Source organism: Phalacrocorax carbo, chromosome 6, assembly GCF_963921805.1.
Source record: "Phalacrocorax carbo chromosome 6, bPhaCar2.1, whole genome shotgun sequence".
Classification (NCBI taxonomy): domain Eukaryota; kingdom Metazoa; phylum Chordata; class Aves; order Suliformes; family Phalacrocoracidae; genus Phalacrocorax; species Phalacrocorax carbo.
This window is the reverse complement of record NC_087518.1, coordinates 55599305-55620760: the sequence shown is the minus strand read 5'-3', so window position 1 is coordinate 55620760 and position 21456 is coordinate 55599305. Positions and strand designations below refer to the sequence as shown.

The 21456-nt window shown below is 43.2% G+C and overlaps 2 protein-coding genes across 2 annotated transcripts in view; both read right to left on the bottom strand.

Annotated features, from left to right (window-relative positions):
- Positions 1–9308, bottom strand: part of DNASE2B (deoxyribonuclease 2 beta) — a 30921-nt gene extending 21613 nt beyond the window's left edge. Inside the window, exon 1 of the mRNA XM_064455413.1 lies at positions 9087–9308. The gene's annotated coding sequence lies outside the window, so the exon portion shown is untranslated. The remainder of the gene's footprint in view (positions 1–9086) is intronic.
- On the bottom strand, positions 8334–21367 carry SAMD13 (sterile alpha motif domain containing 13). Its single transcript, XM_064455415.1, has 4 exons — positions 21281–21367; positions 19796–19880; positions 15580–15691; positions 8334–9508 (listed from the first exon to the last, which is right to left on the bottom strand). The coding sequence occupies exons 2-4, from the start codon at positions 19846–19848 to the stop codon at positions 9365–9367; spliced, it is 309 nt and encodes a 102-aa protein (XP_064311485.1). The 5' UTR covers positions 19849–19880; positions 21281–21367; the 3' UTR covers positions 8334–9364.
- Between the last annotated feature and the right edge of the window lie 89 nt (positions 21368–21456).

Sequence of the window (21456 nt, the reverse complement as noted above, 5' to 3'; positions counted from 1 at the left end):
CCCTTGATGAACTCCTGAGGTTGTGATTTCTGAAGGACCCTCAGGAATTCAGAAATCAGAGTCTGTCCCAGAACCTCAGTGTGACTTGCAGATTGAAATCCCCTACGCTCTTTTGAAAATCCCAGCTGGAAACATTATAGTCAATTAATTTTTAAACTAGCTATTCCCAGACCTCTTAATGAAACAATCAATTCGATAATGTCTGTAACATGCTTTTGACATGTAAAATCAGCAACTCTGTATATTCTATTTATTAATGTTCCTTCAGTAAAACGAATATACAGGCACAAGACCAGATGTTTCACTGATGCAACCTGTCATGACCCCTTGATACCACACTGATCTACAGAGCTGAGGTTCTGACCCAGTAACTGAATAGGGAATCAGTCAGGCACCAATTTCTTTGTGAAGGAAATTAAAAAAAGAAAAAAAAAAAAGGTATCTATTATATCCCCTTTGCAGTGAGAATAGTTACAGCCGTTGACTAATTCCTCTGCATGCATGCTGACTGCATGGCTGCTGCTGCTACTCGTCAGACTATACAGTTACTATATAATTACTTTTATATTAATCACTGAGGTGTTTGAGGTTTTGGGGTATCTCTGTAAGTTTAATAAAACAGGTTTTTTTAGTCTAATAATCTCATCATGACTTCTGAGGAGGCAGGAGTCAACCTAAGTAACCCTATTACTTTCAGGAGGGGCAGGGAGAAAGCTAGACAGACAGACAACGCATATCTTTAGTTACCCCAGGTGATAACTTTGAACATAGAGATAAAACTATACAGCCAACAGTTCTTGTCTCGCAAATGGTGGCTACCAGAAATCCTGCCCAACTTCTGACAGCTTCTAAGCACTGTTCTCTTTTTCTCCGGGCATCGTTTTCACAGACTCCATGTGACAGAGTGCAAATCCAATGGGAAATTCCCAGAGGTACTTCTGAAAACTGCAATTCTGTTGCTGTTGTGCCTTCCCAATATAGGCAGACCTGCAGCATTCCCCTGGGTACAATCGTTAAACTCATAGGCACCGAAACCGGGGAACGTGTGCACCGAGTGACATTCTGAGGTGCTTTGCAAGATAGGAGCTTGCCTTGGTGAGCAGGGTGTAGCAGATGCAAAGGGAAGGCACTGTTCACAAGCCTGAGGTATCTCCTGAAAAACAACAGGACAAACGACACCACAGAGTCAATCTGTCCCAGATATGCTGTTCTCTGATCACTAGCCAATTCTGTTTTATTTACAAGACTTTTAGCTTTTGCTGGGGACATTCTTTCTTTCCTTGTTAAATTGTGTTGCATTGTACTTGAGGGCCTATGTCTCGCTATTTCTGCTATTTTTAGGTGCTTGTAATTTATTAACGTATCTTTTAAGGGCAAATAAAGAGCAACATCAAAAAACAAACTAGTATTTGACTGTTTACCAAATAAGAAATGAAGCCGTTTACTACTTATATGTAAATGCAAACATTGTAAGTGAAAGAAATATGTTTTAGTTCTGCCAATATTACCTCAGAAAGCGACTAGTCTTGTTCCAAATGAAAATTCACTACCGATTGTTAAAAACGATGAAAAAGGATCTTACTGAACATTTCAATATTCACCTCTTTCTAAACAAGGCAGGTCCTCACAACCCCCTTCTTTTCTACCTCGGGAGAAGAACGCATTGCATTAGGCAGAAGGTTTCCAACTCTTACTACTTGCGCTTCACTGTGGACTTGTAGTAGTGGACGAACCTTCATGGCAGAACGGACACAAAGCAGCAACCTGTTGTTTGTTTAGCCTTTCCGGTGGCAACGAGCACACACCTACACTCATGCAATATGGTTTCTATAAAACTCCACAGGCGTGCAGACGTTCAGCAAGTCTTTAAAGGCATCTCGGCGCAGCTCCATCCAGCACCGCAAACCTGAGTCACTTACGTGGGCAGACTGCTTCTAAAGAAAGTACTCAGGCAATCAGAAGGAGCCCAAATTTTACATACAGCGATTGGATTCAAATAACAATGGCGTAAATCATTCTTGAAAGTGGGACTGAGCCAGGCTTGGGCCTGAAACCTGACCAAATTCCCATTGGCTTCGTTAGATTCAGTCTCGACAATCCACTTGCGTTATTTCAATGGAGACAGATTCTTTTTTTTTTCAGTTCCTGTCCTGAGGAGCCATTCAGGGCTGTGTTTTATTAAGAAGGAGATGTGATGTTTTGCTGATGAAATCACACTTGAGAAAAACAAGCAGCAGCTAGCGTATTGTAAAATTGCCATTCAAAACACATCTTCTAGCTGATAACATAGACCTTGCTGGTCCTGGGTTATACCCCAGTAGTTTACGGGGCCTGGAGCCTCCTACCAAGAACAAAAGTATTTCAAGCGCACCAACATCTTGCGATCATTTTAGGGTCCGATTCTTTCACATCCTGTTTCTGTTCAAGTCTGATAGCTGCCCAGGACAGTCCAACCGCAATCCTCCTTGGCTGCTGAACACGCTCCACACACAACCAGCGTCACACAGACAAAATGCACTAGCTAAACTCATTAGCCAAGATCTAAAACAGAGATGAAATGTCACCTTCAGGGCCAGCACAAGTGATGGGTCTTCACTGGCTGTATTATTCTATATGTATATTCAGGCTACCTACTTTCCAATACACCTTTAAACCTGTCAGTTTTTATTAACTATTACAGCTACATTTTTTCTTCTTTGAAGCTGGTGTTTTGGGTTTTTTTTTTTCAATCTTGCTTTTATCAGGAGTACAGAACCCTGATTCTAAGTTGAACGGAGCTGACAAAGTGACAAAAAAAAAAAAGCCTTTCTGGCTAGAAATCTCAATATAAATACTTTTGAAGTTAGAATCCCGCTATTTGTGTACATACACCAACGAACCATCTTCTTCCTGGAAAGCGCAGAGCCGTATCTAGAAAGGAAACCTATTAAATGTCTCCAGTTATAGGATCAAAAATGTCAACTCACATCTCAGCTACAATTAGGATATCAACTGTTTTGTGATTCTGAGATTGAACCTTACCATTCGTAGCAGGCTGAGAAAGAAAAGACACACAGGTACCTGAGTGCATGCACACACACCTGGTCCCGTATGTATATGTATACATATACATATATAAATATACGTATAAATGACACTTACTAGATCAGCTGGTGTATGACTGATCTATGGCAACCAAATAAGAAACAACTTGAGCTGGAGTTAGTTGTCATAGTTGTATTACAGACTGGCAAACTCTCAGCTGCACTGAGTTGAAGCCTGCCATGTTCCCTTCACGATCCAGCCCAAACTACGCAGCAGGACAGCAGTTCACCTCTGCCCGGCCCACAGAAAACGAGCGGTGGAGAGAACCAGGGAAGGGGCACACAGCCCATTGCTGCCTGCCAGAGAGAGCTGGAGGAGCACTTCACGGAGAGAAGCAAAGGTCATCATTCACTCCTGTTGGCTGACCATAGCGGGTCAGGTATTGCTGCAGGTAAACGCTTGCCCATGGGGACAAGCATTTGTGGCCCAGGTCCTGATGAACAGAGGTGCACAGGGGGGCCAGCCTGGAACGGGAACATAAGGTAACAGAGGCAAGAGATACTAGAAGATAAGCAGAAAAGATGGGGGGACAGAAGAGGAGGGAGAAAGACAGTGACAATAAAAAATATCAGACAAATCAAGGGAGGGAGAGAACTGAAAATAAAAAAAAAACAGTGAGGACAAGTATCTCTCTGATCTTCACATTAGGCAACTGTCAGCAAAGTATGGAGGCTGTGGCACTGTCAGAGCTGAGAACAAACCCAAAACAAACAATACTGGAGGGCCTCAAACTAGAAAAAGAAGGGGGTAGAGAAACCTCTGGTCACAGGTAAACGTAAGAGCAGAAACCAGAGTGCCCAAGTACTGAGGGGGGTTTTGCCACCTTTCAAGAGTGGCATTAGGCACGAACCCCCACATTAACATCTACATCTGACTGCAAAAGACAAGCTCAATTTTTAATGGCCTTATACTCCTGCAATGTTTCCAAATCTTCTAGATTACACATAGTTCCAGGTAGAAAAGCCCATGCAAACTGGCATGTGGTATTTTTACAGAAGGGAGGAGGGAGTAGAAGCAGGGTATCCTTGTGAAACAGCGTTGCTACACCCAGGCACACACCCGCTTCCACACTTCTCCCTGTGGTTTGGCTACCAGCTGGGGAACAAACTCAGCTCCAAGTTCCTTACTCCCTACTTCCTTCCTCCTGCTGCAATTCATCAGTACAACACAAAGCAACGGTACTTTTGAATCAGAGAGCGGTGCAAATGATGAGCCTTCCCTCCCTTTTTCAGTACAATTTAGCTGCTACAAAGTCAGGGGCGTCCTCAGCACTGCAAGTATGGCAGAGTGCTTATTGAGGGGCCGCTGGATTACAGCAATCATCTGAAAAGGGGAAGCGAACATCTTGAGATGAGTGCGAGCCTGCCAATGCCAAGACATTTGTTGTTGCCTTATCAGCAGATCAGCTGATGATACAGCAGTTACAACTGCTGACTGTTCCTCTAATGAAGATGTGTGTGAGTGCAGCGTATAAATAGAACAGTGGTCTCCAGTACTCACCAGCAGCCTTCAGCAGCAATGAAACTCTCACGTGGAGACCAAGGGCCAGTTACAGTCTTCATGGTGCTCCCCTTGGGTTCTCCAGGTGTTTGAGGTCATGGTTGCATTCCCCAAATTTACAGTGTCTACCAGCTAATGTTATTTTGGGGCTAAGTTGAATACACACCCGGGATCCAAAGGAATGTCACTAAATCAGCTCCCTAATTATAGGGGCTAAGCAAAAGAGAATTGAATGACCTTGGTACATTATCATATTAAACAGAACACAGGCTTTCCCAACAGGAACGAAAGCTACTTATTAAATCAGTCTGCCCGTTATTCCAGTGGAGACTGCCCTTGCAGGCTGCCAGTGGGCTGATGACAGCCACTGCCCTCTGCACCGTCCCTGGGGGAAGCTGCCATCGAAACTGAGCAAGGCAGGGGTGAAGGTGTACAGAGGCCTCCGGTGTGACATGGATGTGGATGTGTGACAGGACATGGTTGGGTTCTCCTGGCTGACATCCCCAAGCACCTCGTCCTCTTGTTCTCCACTAGATGAAGCAGAAGCCAATCCATTGCCTGTGTAAACTGCCCCCCAAGGGGAAGGTGAGAGAGTAGAGCAGACCCTTCTCTATAGCGCTGCATTCATCCTGCTGCCTGCTGAGCCAGTGACGGTTACACTGTTCACATGCACATACAGTCAATTGATTTCCCACATGACTTTTGGGACAAAACCCATTCCTGGAAGGGAAGGAACTGCTGTTCTTACATGGGAGTAAAGAACCAGAACAAAGTGAGATGATGTTTTTCTGGTCCTGCTCAGACTCAGCCTTCAAATTTTAGATGATACTGCCCTTAAAAAAAAATGAGAAATAAATTTGTAGCTTCCCCCAGACTCACAGAAAGTAAGACCCTCTGCTTCCAAAATAACTGTGATTGTAACTTAAGTGTGACAGTGGGAAAGGATTGTTGAAGATAACAGACCAATGAAATGTTGATTTTTAAAAAGAGGAAGAGGTAAAGGACTTTGCTACAGCTGCCGACTCTTGCCCTGTCATTATAAGGGCAGAGAATTTTCTACAAATTGATAAAGTGCAGCACATTAGAGCAAACCATTTTAAAGGGAACAGTAACATACAGGGATGGGAGTTATCAGCGAGCAGACAGAACAATTTTCTCAGGGTTAAGAAAGTGACCTTGACGGACAGGCACAGCCACAGCCTCCACACTTCGCTGACCGTTGCCTTGTATGTGCTTATGTGTGGTACTAGGCATTATATCGGGACACAGAGAGAACATGCTCTGCATTGTGTAGCTACAGCTTGAGAGGAGAGCGAACATCAGAGCTGATGAACTATACCAATATGTATTTCACAACCATCATACCAAAAAAGGAATACTGGAATGCTTTCAGATAATTTTTGGAAGTGCTACGAAAGATTCTGATAGGTGTGCTGCACTACTGGTATCACGAAAAGGGTAAGAGGAGGGAAAGGGACAAGGATGGAGAAGGAATAGGAGGACCTTGGCTGCAGCGTATCTCTCTGTTCTTATGCTGACGGGCACGGGAGCTGATTGCTGCTTTGCTGCTTAAAGCTGCCTCTAGGAGAAGGAGGCCATTCTCTGCATTGTTGTTTCAGCATGAAAGCAAGGAGACCTGCAGCACTGTGACCATCGTCACACTCACACCCAGTATCAGCTGGGCAGTTGGACACCTGGCAGATTAACCACCACCCAAAGCACAGGGAGGGCTTTCAAGGAAGAGGGACTCTCTCAGCTGCAGGTCCATTAAAGGCACGTTATAAACTGGATTCCTGCATAGCCTCGCAACTCTCAGAACCGCAGTGTTGACATGGTATCCAGTAATGCCCATCAGTCGCTTCCTCATCTCAACAGCAGCTGTGTTTTCTGCAAGAGGAATGGTAGCTAAAAATAATCTGGCTTTGACTTCCTCTGTCAAACCCTCCAGTCTCTTTTAAAAAGATTTTTTTTGTTCTCCCAGAAACAGCAAGGAGAATGTAACAGACAAAAACCAGAACGGTCACCTGCACAAAGAGAACAGCAGCATTAGAAAGCTCAGAGGACAGTAGGAAAGCACAATAAAGATCAGGGACAGTAAAAAGAAATTGTTACAGTTCTGAGTAACATCCTCCAAATTCCCTTTCACACTTGCAGTGAGCTTTCTGTTAGGCCTCTACTTGTATGAACCAGTTAGCGGTGCTGATCAAAAGGGGAATGCAATCTGGATGTTTCAGAATGCAATTCATTTGCTCATTAAAACATCTTAGAAGAAAGCAAAGTGCTCAGTAATCACCAAATGATCTCTCATGGCTGTTACAGTGGAGGTTTTTACTCCCTGATGGAACCTGTTTTACTTTCAATTCTGTGTCATCCATAGATCTACGAATTGTGTCAGTCCCACAACAAACACACAAATAGAGAAAAGGAGAATATTCAATTCATCCTTCAGTGACATAGCACTATGTGTTCTACTCCAACAATAGTTCTACAAATACAGAGCTGGCAGGCATCTCCAGACTGCTACAGACAGCTGCTTCACATAGTCCTTTTCATAAACATACCTACTTCTATATTAAAATATTTAGGAGTTTCATGTATATTTTTCAATTGCAGCCTGTCATTAGCCTGATACAGACCATACCTGAAAACTCTCCAAGGCAGGGACGATGCTTTCTATTTAAATCTAGTCTTCCAGAAGATCCCTACTCCCCATAGGTATCTCTGGACACTACCAAACTATAAATAAAATCAGAGGCAAAATTCAGACTGTGACGTACAAACCTGCTGCTAACAGACTGATACCTGAAATGAGCACAGTACCCGGGACAGAAAGAGAAATGGTGAATACATCCCTGTCTCCTATAACGTGCTTAAATGCCAAATAAATATGTTGTACAGCGTAAAGGTTAGAAAGTATACAGGAAAGCATACTGCTGTATAGTTTATGTGTTATACCATATACTGTGAGCTTCACCTACAGCACAGCTATTAATGTGGCTTTATCCCCTCTCAAACCTCAACACCAGAAACCATAAACAACTCTCCTAGCACATCAGCAGCCACCTTGCACTTGGGCCAAGTCAGAAGTGAGGGCAGGGCAACCGCCTAGGCAGGAGATTACAGGAGCTGCTTCTTCCTTCCCCTGAACCCCATCACCACTTGGCAGACCGTACCACTCTCTCTTGCCTTCTCCCTTCTCAGCTGCACACCTTCACCATTTCCTCCCACACCATTTCCACTTTCACCACACTCTCCTGCTTATTTCCTTCTTCCCAGTTCCTTTGCTCAGCCTCACTGACGCACCCCCACACCTGGGGGCTTTACCCGATTCCGGGGGTAACCACAAAGCACTCCGGGCCAGAGAAGATGGTGAGCCCCGGCAGTGCTTAGCACCACCTGCGGGCTATCTCCCAGGTGATCTGGGGTAATTCACCCTGCTGTACCAGGGCCAGTACAGCACCTCTGCACCACTGACAAGCACTAGGGAGGGGTAAGAGGAGCACAGATGTTACTGGTGAACTGTGACCAGGGCTTCAAATTCTCTCCTTCAGCAGTATATAACACTACGTAAGAAAAAGCAAAAATAATGAAACCTTTAAATATCTTGGTAGGTGGTGTTAAAAGTAAGCACAAGAACAGAATATTAAGTAGGTTTTGGTACCTTTTTAATGGGAAAATGGAGAAAAACAGGAGCTCCAATGTACCACAACAAAGAAACAGAAAGTAAAAGATCGGTAAAGTAAACTGAATCCAAACATAAGCAATGCTTTATTGGGATATAGCAAGCAACCTATCAAATAGGGAACTGGTACAAACAGATTGAACAAGACTCTCTTTTAACAGAGATGTATGGTAACGAGACAGCTTCTTTCAGTTTTTCAAACAAGTATTCAAACCGTTAAGTAAAGCATTAAAAAAAAATCAACCATTACAACACCAACGACAGACAATATTAAAAATGCGCAGAATTTTACTCTTTTTACAAATTTCTGCATAATGTTAGAAAACAAGTTATCATAAATTAAGAAAATGAATAAAATGAAGGATTTTTTTTTGTTTTGCAAAGCAACACAAACTTTTTAAAACCAACTATACTTTACATAGAACTACTATTAAAAACAGGTGAAAACAAGCTGAAAATTTAAAGGACAGCAAAAAATACACAACCCAGTTTCACCTGTCAGCAACGCCTTCTGCTATCGAAGGGGTTATGTTAGTTGTATGTACAGCTTTAAACATTGCAGCATACCACGAGTAAACCTTAATAAGGTCAAAATAGGACCCTCTGCAAAAAAGGGTGAGTTGGCAAGCGTCAGTCCCATCCTAAAATTATAAGTAGTAATTTTAGTAGGTCTTTAATGTAAACCAAAACCTACTTAATTGGTTTCTCTCTCCCAAAGATGCATGTAAACTTCATTTGGGGTTTGCTTTGGGGTTTTTTTTTTGGTATTTTCAGTCATGAAATCACGAACATGTCTGGCTCAAAAATGAGAATGACATACCTCCCTTTTGTTCTGGACACAGTGATGTAGCTACCTCAACATGCTCATTGACAATTCCTAAAAGAGAAAATCATTATGTACTACGTAAAAAATACACACCACCTCTCTCAGTTCAGACTCAGTATATAGTATATTGCCAACTCTATCCAATAGGATATATATTGTAATTTGGTTTAAATTCTTAATAGATATATTCTCTCTTTACAAAGTTCCAACACATGAAACCAAATTGCTTATTTATTGTTTGAGGCACAACATGACCCCAATTAGACAATTCGCTATAAAGAGTTGTTCTTTAGATGTTGTGTCTGTAGAGGTTTTACGTGATATTCATAGATTTTCAGCGCAGGCCCCAGTTTTAATGAAAGTCCAGTCAGTACATCATTTCTTGTCATCAACAGTAATGATTTGCCATCAATTTCCTATAAGAAGAATTAAAGAGTTGATAAAGACAAATGTACAAATCTAACAGGTGAGAACAGTCATGCAACAAATGGAAGACTACTACAGCGGATCAATGAGAAAAGAAATAGTAGCCTTTGTTTTCCTGAAACTATGTTTATAGCTGCTGAATTCTGCTGTCTGCTTTTCAAGTGCTCACCTGTGCTGACTAAGGCATAAATACTATTCAGTCAAACACAAAACCCAAATGAGCCTTATTTCAAAATTCCCTCCTTGTAAATCTGTTTCAAATTAGTAGGTACATGTGCAGATTGCCTAATTATTAGCCATTAAGGGAAGAATACTCTTAAGAAGGTAGATTATGAAGTGCATTTCAGAAGAATTGCCATTGACAGTGGTAGGCAAGTTTGGACTAGTCAGTGTCTCCTAATAACTCAAGGTGCCTTCTTCAAAAGGCCAGCCTTCCCATGCTTCCTGTGGGGAAAAAACCCTCCTGCAATGAGAAATTTTAAAAGGGCCTAACTGTGGAGCTTAACACTCTGAGGGAATTTCTCTTTCTCCATTTACAATGGAAAAGGCTAAAAGCAACAACTTCCCAGCTTAGGTCTCAACAACCTCTACTTGTTCCTGCTTAAAATTCCCACTTTAAAATCACAGATATGTCAGTTTGTTTTGTTTGTTTTTTTTTTCCCCCCCCTCTCAAACCTTGCCTTTCTGACCTATTTAGATCAGAAATCCTGTAGGCTTTGGGTTTTTTCCCACCTCAAAACCTTGTTGTATGTTTGAAAACAACCTGTAAATGATATTTCAAAGGTCAAAATGGAAGAGAAAGAATCCATATCTCTCAACTCCCATCTCTCTTTTAGACATGGGACCATCCTTTTCTTTACACATTCCTACAGTTCAATCACCCTGCACTACTCAGGAACAGGAGCTCCACTTACACTACAATGCATTGACTGGTGTCTCTCAACACAGCCAGACCTCCCAAGGCCATCATAGCCCAAAGAAGTATGTAGCCTTAGGGCATTCTCCTGCACTGAGCTTCACTCTGCTATTGCATTCTTTTTTCTTTTAATAAAAAACCCCCACTGTTAAATCTTGGATTTGTTATTAACAGCCAACAAACAGTTTGAATGCTTGCATATACTGTTGCTATCCATGATGATAATATTCTACTAAAATTTTGTACTTTTATAAATATAAAAAAATCACACATCAATTTATTCCACTGCAGCAGCTTCCTTAGAAATATTAAATGTTGTCTTGGAAATGTCAGAGATCTCGTCCTTGATTAAAAGTCAAAGTGAAAAGAGGAAGGCTTATATTAGAGTTCAGCATTAATATCTCCAGACTGACCTCTCTCATGATTTGCTATAGTTTATAAATACAAAACACATGGACAAACCACAACATCATCAAAGATCAGCTGACAGTAGAATTTCTTTAAAATCTCCCCAAGAGATGTGACTGCTCATCCCTCAGAGGAACACAATGTAACAGTATTTCTAAAAGAAAAAAGTTTCCAATAACTTTTTACCCAATTTTAGCAGGTGCCTCTTTCCAGTTACTGTTGAGAATGTTAATGGTTAAAACCAGTTTCTATGCTCTCTTTCCATTCGTCACAATTCTCTCTGTGGGAATTTTGACACCAGTGAGAATTCTGCTCATTGATATAACCGATCTGAAGTTGCCTTTTCTGCTGGTGTTCAACAATGCTACGGAGGAAGAAGACCCTCCAGCTTGGTAGGATCCAAATGAAGTAAATCCAGTGCCTGGAACAGTAGAAACTCGAAGACTAGGAAAAAAAGTAATTATTCCTTTCCCTTCTTCTTCCACAGGGTTCTCTGTGGATTTTAGAAATGTTGGTAACTACTAAGGCTTTAATTGAATAGAAAACTGATCCTCTAACATATCTGGGTAGAAATGAGTGATAAGATATTCACAATTCAATTATATCTTTGAGAGAATTGTAAGCTTTACCTGTTCCGCTTCTTTTTAGTTTTCCACTTAAACCTGCTTCTGCAGATTTGCCATAGTCATTTGGGTTTTTGGCAAGATTTTGTCTGCTTTGGTGACTTCTCTGAATTTCTTCCCAGCTCCTTCTCAATTTTGTGCATTTTTTTCAGGACGCAACTTCAATGCCAGCTTTTGGTATGCCTTTTTAATGTCATAATGTCATCTGCAGAGGCACCGTCTGCACAACTAGAGCTAATAGTAACCCCCCACTGTGCCAGGATGACCTCAGCAGCAACAGTGTATTTTCTTCAGCAAAGAACCAGAAGACCAGTTAAGCCTCAAGTCCTCCCAGCACTCTTTCTGCTCTTTCTCCAAGTGACCAAGAGCTGCAAGGTTTTACAGTACACCTAACATGAGAGCATGGCAGCCAGCATGCCCACATGCTCCTCCATGCCATGGCTCTGTTAGAAAGCACCAGTGGACACCAGCTAGCATCAAACCCATTTCCTTTCTGGTAAGGCATTGCAGCAAGGGGAGCAAAATACCATTGGGTTATACTTGGGCTTATCTGGCTATTGCAATACTAATGGTTAAGAAGCCACACAGGCAATAATGGAGGTGATGCATAGTGCTTACACATCTCGAGACATGGCAAACAGCTTCAGTCTTCGAGTGAGCCACAGCCGCCTGTGCTCCCAGGGCTCCTAGAGAAAGCTCAGCCATGTACTGGCAGGCAGCAGTTCCTTGAAGGTGTTCACACCCTCATCCTGCATCTGGTCTGCCTCTCTCTTCAGTTATCCTGTGCCCCAGCTTCTTGGCTTGTCTGGTTTCCTTGTGGATGATACGGGGGTTTTTTTGTTATTGGGCAACATCTTTCAGTTGAATCTCTTTTGACTTGCTGACATCAGTGGAACTCCAGGAAGGAATAACGTATAATCATCATACAATCATCACTTCTTACTAGCACTCACAATATAGTTTTAATAAAACACTCTGCAGTCCTTAAAATGTCTTCTCATTTTCCATAAAACATTTTAAGGAAAATTCAGGTCTTAAAAATTCTTTGAGTCATTTGCTTTGGGCGAGTCCAGATGTATTCATATTCATCAAAAGAATCTGTGGATTCAGTTACTGTTGTGTAAAGACTGAATGTAAAAATAGATCTCATGATTACATTCTGGGCTATGGATGTTTTGTAAGGAAACCACTGTGATACTCCTACTGAAACAGTTCAGTGGAAAACAATTTCCCAGTCGTCCTGGTTTCAGCTGGGATAGAGTTAATCATCTTCTTAGCAGGTGCGTGTATATATCAAAAGACAGAAAAAAATGGTGGTGATTAATTGGAATGTATTGGAAAGTGTAGAACCTGGACATGACACAGATGGTCCTGATAAGGGGTGGATACTGCCCTGCTTTTGGCTGGGATAGAGTTTTTTTTCCTTCCTAGTAGCTGGTACAGTGCTGTGTTTTGGATTTAGTATAAGAATAACGTGATAACACACTGATGGTTTAGTTGTTGCGAAGCAGCGCTTACACTAGTCAAGGACTTTTCAGCTTCCCTTGCTCTGCCGGGTGCACAAGAAGCTGGCAGAGGAGGGGTGTATGGCCAGGACAGCCGACCTCAACTGGCTAAAGGGATATTCCATATCACGTGGCATCATGCTCAGTACATAAACTGGGGGGAGTTGGATGGGGGAAGAGATCACTCTTCGGCAATGGGCTGGGCATCGATCAGCGGGCGGTGAGCAATTGCATTGTCTATCACTTACTTGTATATTCTTTTATCTGTTTATTCTGTTTACTTGTATATTCTTTTATCATTATTATTATTTTCTCCTCCTTTGCTGTCCTACTAAACTGTCTTTATCTCAACCCATGGGTTTTACTTTTTTTTTTTTGCCCTCCCCCCTGCCCCAATTCTCTCTCCCCATCCCACCAAAGGGCGGGAAGGGTAAGCGAGCAGCTGTGTGGTGCTTAGTTGCCAACTGGGATTAAACCATGACACTGTGCTGTAGGTGAAATGGAATACCTTCCTTTACCATTTACCATTTCCAGTACATATTCAGGGCAGTAGCAGATCAAATGAATTTAGGTTTCTAAGGCCCAGGCAAGCTGCAGTACAAATGGCAGAGAAGAACAGGGACGGCCAGAGCTTCAGCTGCACGCCTGGTCACTCCAAAGACAGAGGATGGCTAAGGGTCCAAAGTGAACCTGACCACACTGCCATACCTGGAAGGCCTGGGAGATCCTGGTAACAAATACCACAAGTAAAAGTTAGTGGTGAGTAAACAGTGTAGAGGAAACAGACCACCACTGCTGGTAAGAGGTTAGGGACAGCGTTGTTCCTGATGCAGACAGGGAACGGGCTGGCAGAGCTGGCATGGAGAACCAGGTACTTGCTGCTCCTCATGCTGCTAAGGGAATGGAGGGGGAAGGAAGAGGCAATGAATTCTCCTGTGAGTGACCATCCCACACCTCCTGGCCGTATCTTGGTGGCAACTGTCAGCCTCTCTCTCCAAGGCTTTGGCATAAAGTGAAGCTGGCAGCAGAATCACAGCCACATTTCTGCCCACGGCTATCCTAGCAAAGCCCTGGCAACTCATTGCTAAAAAGCAGCTTACTTCAGCTATCCTCCTGAAGCCACTTGCTCTCACTGCAGAATACTAATAAAACCTTTACGGTCTACTTCTATGCTGCTTTATATCAGGCTGTTTCAAATTGCTTTGCCAAAACTCATGAGTTAGCCCCACCTTGCTGCTGCAAGATCAGTAGTAATTACTGCAGTATTATTGACAAGCCAGCTGAGGTGCAGAGAGGTAAAGTATTTGATGAAAGTCAGAGGTGTCTGCCAGTATAAGGAAAAAACCCCAGAGGCCGCAATTACTTCGCCAGCGTGGGGTTTTTTTAAGCCACATTTCCACGGCTGTTGAGGAGACATGGATGCTGGTATTAAAGAGTGGATACACTTACACAATTTTTTTTTGCCTGTTTACCCAGCTTCAAATTCTGAAAAATTAGTAGCAGCAGCAGAAAGAGCCTCTCTCTGCACCCTGCCAGAGAATTCCCCAACCACCAGGCTTTTCACCCCCATGAACAAAGAGCTAAATTTAGATACTTTTGTTACATGCTCATCAATTACAATCAGATGGGATTTCACTGCCCACGTGCTGAAGGTCAGCAAGATTAACCTGACCAACACTAATGTTATTTCACATTAGACGTACAGTTTCCCTGAAAAGCTGTCAATAACTTGGACTAGCTCAGCCCCTTGAAAGGTCAAGCCATCTATTCTGATACTAAATACAAGTGTTGGTAACTAATTTTCTGGCAATCGCATGCAAACCTATAGACTTATCAGGGAAGGTGCTGAACTGATGATCTGGAGATGTAAGTTCCTTCTCTATGGAACAGGTGGGGTGCAGGCCAGGTAAGCCAACTTCCCCATCCTGCCACACTCATACACCTCACCAGTGCGCTGATGGGTGAGTTACGAGGTGCCCCGTGACTGTTAAGCTATTTGCTGACTGAACAACCAAAAGAAGCCATCCATTAGCGCCAGCAGTTATGAGGCCCAGAAATGAAGATCCAACATCTTCTCAAATGGAGTCCTACAAACATGCTGCTCCTGTGCCTGAAAAGATTCTTCCCCTTCATTACCAACTTGTCCTTTTCCTGTTCACTTGCACCACCAAGCTCAACGCTACACAGCGGCCCCTTTTCACCCTACATCTTCAAAAGCAATTTGCTTCTTAGGAGCCCTGGATTTTATAAATACTCATGAGTGTATTTGCACAATACACCAAGGAAGAAGGGAATTACCATTCACATTTTAAATAACAAGACAGTGAAACCGAGGGGTTGTACGGGGAGGCCAAGTCCAAGTCAGAAAATTTGTTAGATTCCTCACCTTTCAGATGACTCTCAAACTCCAACCCATTATCCACACCTTGTAGAACAATATTGTTACTCAAAGGCCATAGTCCCATAGATTTACACCCAATAACAGACTCAAATCCCCCCATTAAATGGGAGTGAAAATCCCACATTAACAGCATGTAACAATGTCCATGGAAAAAACATGGAATGTGAGAAACTGGTGGCAGTCAAAAGGTGTTTCCTAACAGATTTACCTGTTCTTGAAAAGCATTGGCTTGTTCTTCAAATCCAGCTGTTCTGAAATAATTCACAACATCGATAACAGCCCAGTCAGCAGGATCCGGAGGTCTCCCATTCTCTACTGAACTGCAAAGTGCAAATCCAGACAAGTAATCACTAAATGCGTGCAGAGCGCCTGCTGCTTCTTTGCGCACACCCCATGTACATCCCCTCCTTCCGCGTTCCTCCAAGAAAAGTATCCTTCAACACACCTCCCCCTGCCCCGATACAGGACAGTCACTCCTGATCTCTTCCATTTCAAAGACCTGATGCTGGGGACAGCTGAGGCACCTCTCCCTTCAGAAAAGAAGAAAGTATATGAATCTTCACACCAGCCAAAGGTAATCAGTGAGGATCTTTTCCTGAAAGTGCGCTGCCTTTGCAGTTGGAGAACAAAAAGTACCATGACTGAGGTACCAAATCCCTGTCTTTCAAGATTACAGCTTTTCAACTACCAATTACTGATAAAGAATTGCAGTATGTGGATTATTCTTTTCCCAGATGAGACCGTGCTTCCTTGTAACATAGGTAGAAACTACTGGAAACCATCTTTACCTTGCAAAACAAAAAAAACAAAAAAAACAAAAAACCAACCAACCAAAAAAAACCCCTAAACAAAAAAAAAAAGAGAGGCACCAATGACTGCACTAATTGCTCAATATAGAAAACTTCCCAAAACTGTTTTTGGACTCATCTTTGGACAAATCTATGGACTTTTTAAATAGCTATGAATCTGAGAAAACATCTGGTAAACACAATCAGAATTAATTCCTTCTGTGATTAACCTCAGGCAATTGTTTTCCACAGCAGCAAAACAACCAGTCATTCATACTACTATCCTTCTCCTGCACTTCTTACCCCCATCCCACCATCACCCAATCTCAGGTAACCTTTGTGCATCTGCAAATTCTTGGTAAAAAAGACACACAGCGAGCTTGACTGCCTTTCCTATAAGCGATTTAGGAGGATGAAAAGCAAGACATCAAAAGAACTTCTTTAACACGTTTCTCCAAGTAGGGGTCCCAAAGTTCATGCCAGACACTTTCCCTTGTTCTGCGTGCTTAACCATATTGCTAATGAAGAAACACCAAAATGTACAGATCAGGGCAGATGTCAGAATCCTGTCCGTTTTGCAGGTCCTGAAGCTCAGAGGCAGGACTTTGTTTTTCAACAGCACCAGCTGGAAGAGAAACACAGATTACACTCTCCTGACAGCATTTTTGTTCTGTCCTTCAATTTTTTCTCTTCCAGCTGTTGCCACCTCTGTCTTCCCTAAGAACTAAGTGAATTAAGGGCTAACCATTTTTCCAACCAGCCACGAAGAGAAGTGAACAGAATCACAGATCGTGCCTTCCATCACTGTTTCTACAACATCCCAATTTCTACAACTAGCTGAGCCCTGGGAAGGACAATCATGAACACAATGATTTTTTTCTCCTCCGCTAACATGTGGAATGTACCCGCCGACATGATACCAAAATTCTGGTCCTAGAGACTCACACCTTGATATCGCACTGTATGCTGCACTTGGCCTTTTCAGAGCAGTTTCTTTCACTTATCACATGGAATATACACATATCTCAGAGGAATGAGCAAAGGGCCAGAGGTTCTTATGTCTGCTCATCAAGTAATGACTGACTTCATGAATCGCTTCACTGATTGAGATTACACAGAAAGGCAACACTCAGCAAAATTGAAAGTGAGACTGGCCTTATCAGAGCTGCACTTGTTGTTTTGTTTTAAATCAAAGAATGCTTTTCAATTAAGAGTTTTGGCGTTGTGCACATTCTGAGGCTTAAGAAGTAAAGTGTAAAAAGCACCACACAAAGCTACACGTATTTGTAAAAACAGCATTTGAAGAATTATATTTAAATCTTTGCATTTTCCCTAAGACAGAGACTATCACGTTCAAGGACTCATCTTCTACTTAAAAATAAACACGCAAGACCCCAACAGCTCAGTATTTTAAAAAAACAAAAATGTAATAAATCCTAGAAGACATTGAACTTAATTCTTCTTAAACAGCAAATACAAGACTCAATCTGTAAAAATACCTCCTAACTGTATTTTGCTTACTTCGCAAAACACTTCAGTTTCAACCTAAACATGGTCCCAAACCCTCCCTCCCACAATTTTGTGTTTCAGCCCAGGTGTGTTAGTTCTTCATGTAGCTCTTCTTTTACTGCTAGGGAACTACAGCTTGGTCCAGTCCCATCCCAGGCCCAACTGCAATGACTGCGGGGGCTCTACCTTAGTCATTAACTAACCACAGGAAATAATTGCAAGTTCCTGCCTCAAGGAATAGCATCATGCTGTACCTCAAGTGGAGCTAATTTCCACAGCTACAGCTGCAGAAGACTCACAGGCATGCGGCAGACTGTTGGAGGCTGGCTGGATTTTAACCCATCTACCCACACAGGTGCTCATTTGGCTTCTAGACTTTAGCAGTACCCTCCTTGCCCTGCTGTTGCACGTGGCTCTATTTTTTAGACAAGAAAAAGGAATATGTAACAGCCATGGCTTAGCCATACACTGGTTTATGCCAGACACCCCGGATGCTGTAAAATCTTAAGCCCGGCGTTTTAGCTTTGTAACAAGATACTAGATGCACCGATAATGAATAAAGATTAGGCTTGTCTGCTTTTCACCACTGTCCCTGTGCCTTTATTGCCATCATGTGGCAGAAGCAGCAGGGCCTGAAAGGATATAGCCGTGAACAAACAGATTTTATCCAAGCTATTTATAACCACTTCAAGAAAGTGGCAAGCACTTCCTCTGTAGACATGTGCACATATATACTGTATACATTCATTTAGAAACCACAGCTCCTGATCAGTCTAATTACAGCCCCATCAGTTTTAAAAAGCCACCTTCACAATTAGTAGTTGAGCCTTTATCACCTAAGCCTCGGGAAAATGATTAAATGCAAACTAACCTTGCTTTGACTATATCCCTTCTCCCCCCTGCCACAGAGTCCTCATTGTAGAAGCAAGACTGCCAGCTGAAGGTGGCTTCTGAGGGACATACATGGTACAGTCTATTCATAGTCACTGAATAGGGAAATGCATTTTATGTTGGTGTGGTGTAACCAATGTCTCAATTGAAGGGGGAGCATGCTGATTTTAATGGCTGCCATCAGATCTTTGGATGCTGTGTCATAATCAAGTGTTTTATCAGCATCCTGAAGTGACCATTATTAGTAGTATTATTATTATTTATACTGCTCTAGTGCCTTGGAGCCTAACCATTGTCAAGTTTTCTTGGGAGACTTATGGAAAAGAGATCTCAAGAAGAATGAGGTGCAGCTTTGCAGAAGTGTTACAGTTTGAGAGGACAGTCTAAGAACTCTCTCTAGTACCTTTCTTTGTGTGTGGTTTTCTTTTTTAAATATATATCTATATCTACATATGTATATATCTATCTCAGCATGGCTTCCATTACCCTAAAGCAGCAAGGCCAAATTTTTCCACACGGAACCCCACTTCTCAGATCATAACTACATTCAGAATTTCTAGTTCTAATCTAAGAATTTCTGACCTTTAAGGATACAGAAATGCCTCCAAACAGTTCCTATCCCTTAGCCTGCGGTCTACCACACTAAAGAAAATTGTACACCCTAGATGTGAAGTAAAAACCCAGCCAGTTAGGGCTTTTCCAGCCAACAGCTTAAAATATCCGTTCCAGAAGAGAACTGACACCAAAGACGTATGCTGCAGCCACTACTTCTCAGCTCTAGATGGCTGGGCAGCCAGCAGAGAAGGGTGTATGTCTCGCTGAAAGAGACAAGGAGGAGACTTCAACATAGGACACTTCTCACCATCAGGCACCGGTTCTGCAAAAGCCACCTGCAGACAGGTGAGCAGAGGTTACACTGGTTACAGTGCTACCACTTGCTTTAGTCTCTGGTTGAGAGGAGAAATCAATGGAGAAGGGTATACCCCCAACTTAAGTTACTAGCTTTCTGCATCTCTCCATTGCTATACAGTCCTCCCACATATCACTTTATCAATTCAGTGCTTGCGGCTCTTCTATTTTGAAGTTGAAATACAATAAAAGTAACTGAGAACAGGGAAGGTTTGAAATGAGCAAAGATGGAGGTGCCCACCCTTGCCAACCGCGTCAAATCAAAGGAAAACTACAATCAAAATCCATGTGCTGTTTACATAAACTGAACACTATGGATTCACTTACTTTTTGACATCCAGAGAGCCATTTTCCTTGTTTTCCATGTCAACAGTTAGCATGGGGAGGATAGAGGTTTCTTTTACTTCAGCAACTGATCAATAGGGGGGAAAAAAGCTGTGTTTAATTATCGGCAGTATCAAAAGAGCAACATAATGTAACAGAAACAAGCATTCTACAGGGACACAACCACGTTTCCACCTGAGAGCAAAGGTGCTGTCAAAGACTGCTTCCCTCAGAAGCCTGGGAAAGCTGATAAAGGCTAAAGAACTAGGAAAAGTTGACCTGTGCTTCAAACACAAGATATATTTCATGCCTGAAAAATCAAGGAAGGTAACGTTACATTTGATCCTTTTTAAAACTAATAAAATTTTGATCAGACTACATATTCACACACATAGAGATTGACCTCCAATATATAGCTAAATATCATGAGGGCTTGTTACGCCTTCAGTCACCCTGCTACACAGAGGATCCAAACAGATGTACGATCTTATCCCAAGCGAGGTTTCGAAATCTGTAGCCTTGTTTGTTACAAATGGGGAATCTGGGATACAGATGAGCACAAAGTGACTTACACTCAACTCGCACGTAAAGCTGGTAAGCAGAGCTACTAATTGAGCCCCAAACTCCCGAGGCCTAAATCAGTACCTTATCCATAAGACCATCCTTCCTGCACTAGCACAGCTTCTTCTATAGGTATGGCAGACTGAACTCGGAACAGGAAAGGAGCACACGAAGGACACGGGAGAAAACCCAGTTTGCTTCCCTCCTCGCGGCACGCTGGAGTACTTTCACCACACAGCTTTTTCCACAGAACACGCAGAAATGACCCAAGCCTTTTCTTTCTGTTCTCGAGTAAGCCATTTCTGTTTCAGAGAGCACCACAGAACTGACCAAGGACTCAGGATGTTCTCGCCGTAGCGTTAATGGATGCCAGTGAAATGTCACGGCACTCTGGGAAGTACAGAATAGGGAAATCATGCTCTTCAGCTAAAACTTCGCAAAAATAGCAGATAGCGATTAATACCGCTGTTATTAAGGAAAAAAAAAAAAAAAGGAAGACCTTTTATTATACAGCTAGCAGCACGTAAAGCACCAAGAAAACAGTAACAAACTACTCGAAAAGATGCTCCTCCCTGTACCGCTGACCACGTAACTCAACGCATTCCCTCGAGCCACTTCTCGGTTCACCTGAGGTGACTGCAGAACAACCGCCCCAGCCTACCCGCGGCGGGTCCCCCGGCCCCGGCGGCGCGGGACCCGGCCGCCACCGGGGGCTCGGGGCAGGGCATCTTCCGCGGGGCTGCCCGCCGCGCCCCCCGCCCCGGGCGGCGAGGAGGCGGCTCCGCCGGGGCTGTGTGACACGCGGTCACCATTTTACAAGCATCTCCGAGACCGTTCGCCAGGCAGCACTGCACCGCATTGTCGGTTTTTGGCTTGGGGAAAAGGGGGGGGGGGGGGGGGGGGGGGAAGTAAGACATAAAAACCTACCTACGAGCAACTAAACCAAAGCATTGCTACAGGCTGCTCCGGAGCGGCGGAGCCCCCGGCTGCCGCCCCCCCGCCGGCGGCGGGGCGCTGCGAGGCGGCTCACTTTGACACCGGGCAGGAGCCCCGCCCGGCCGCGGCCCCGCCCGCCTCCCGGCTCCCGCCGGCCCGCGCCAACC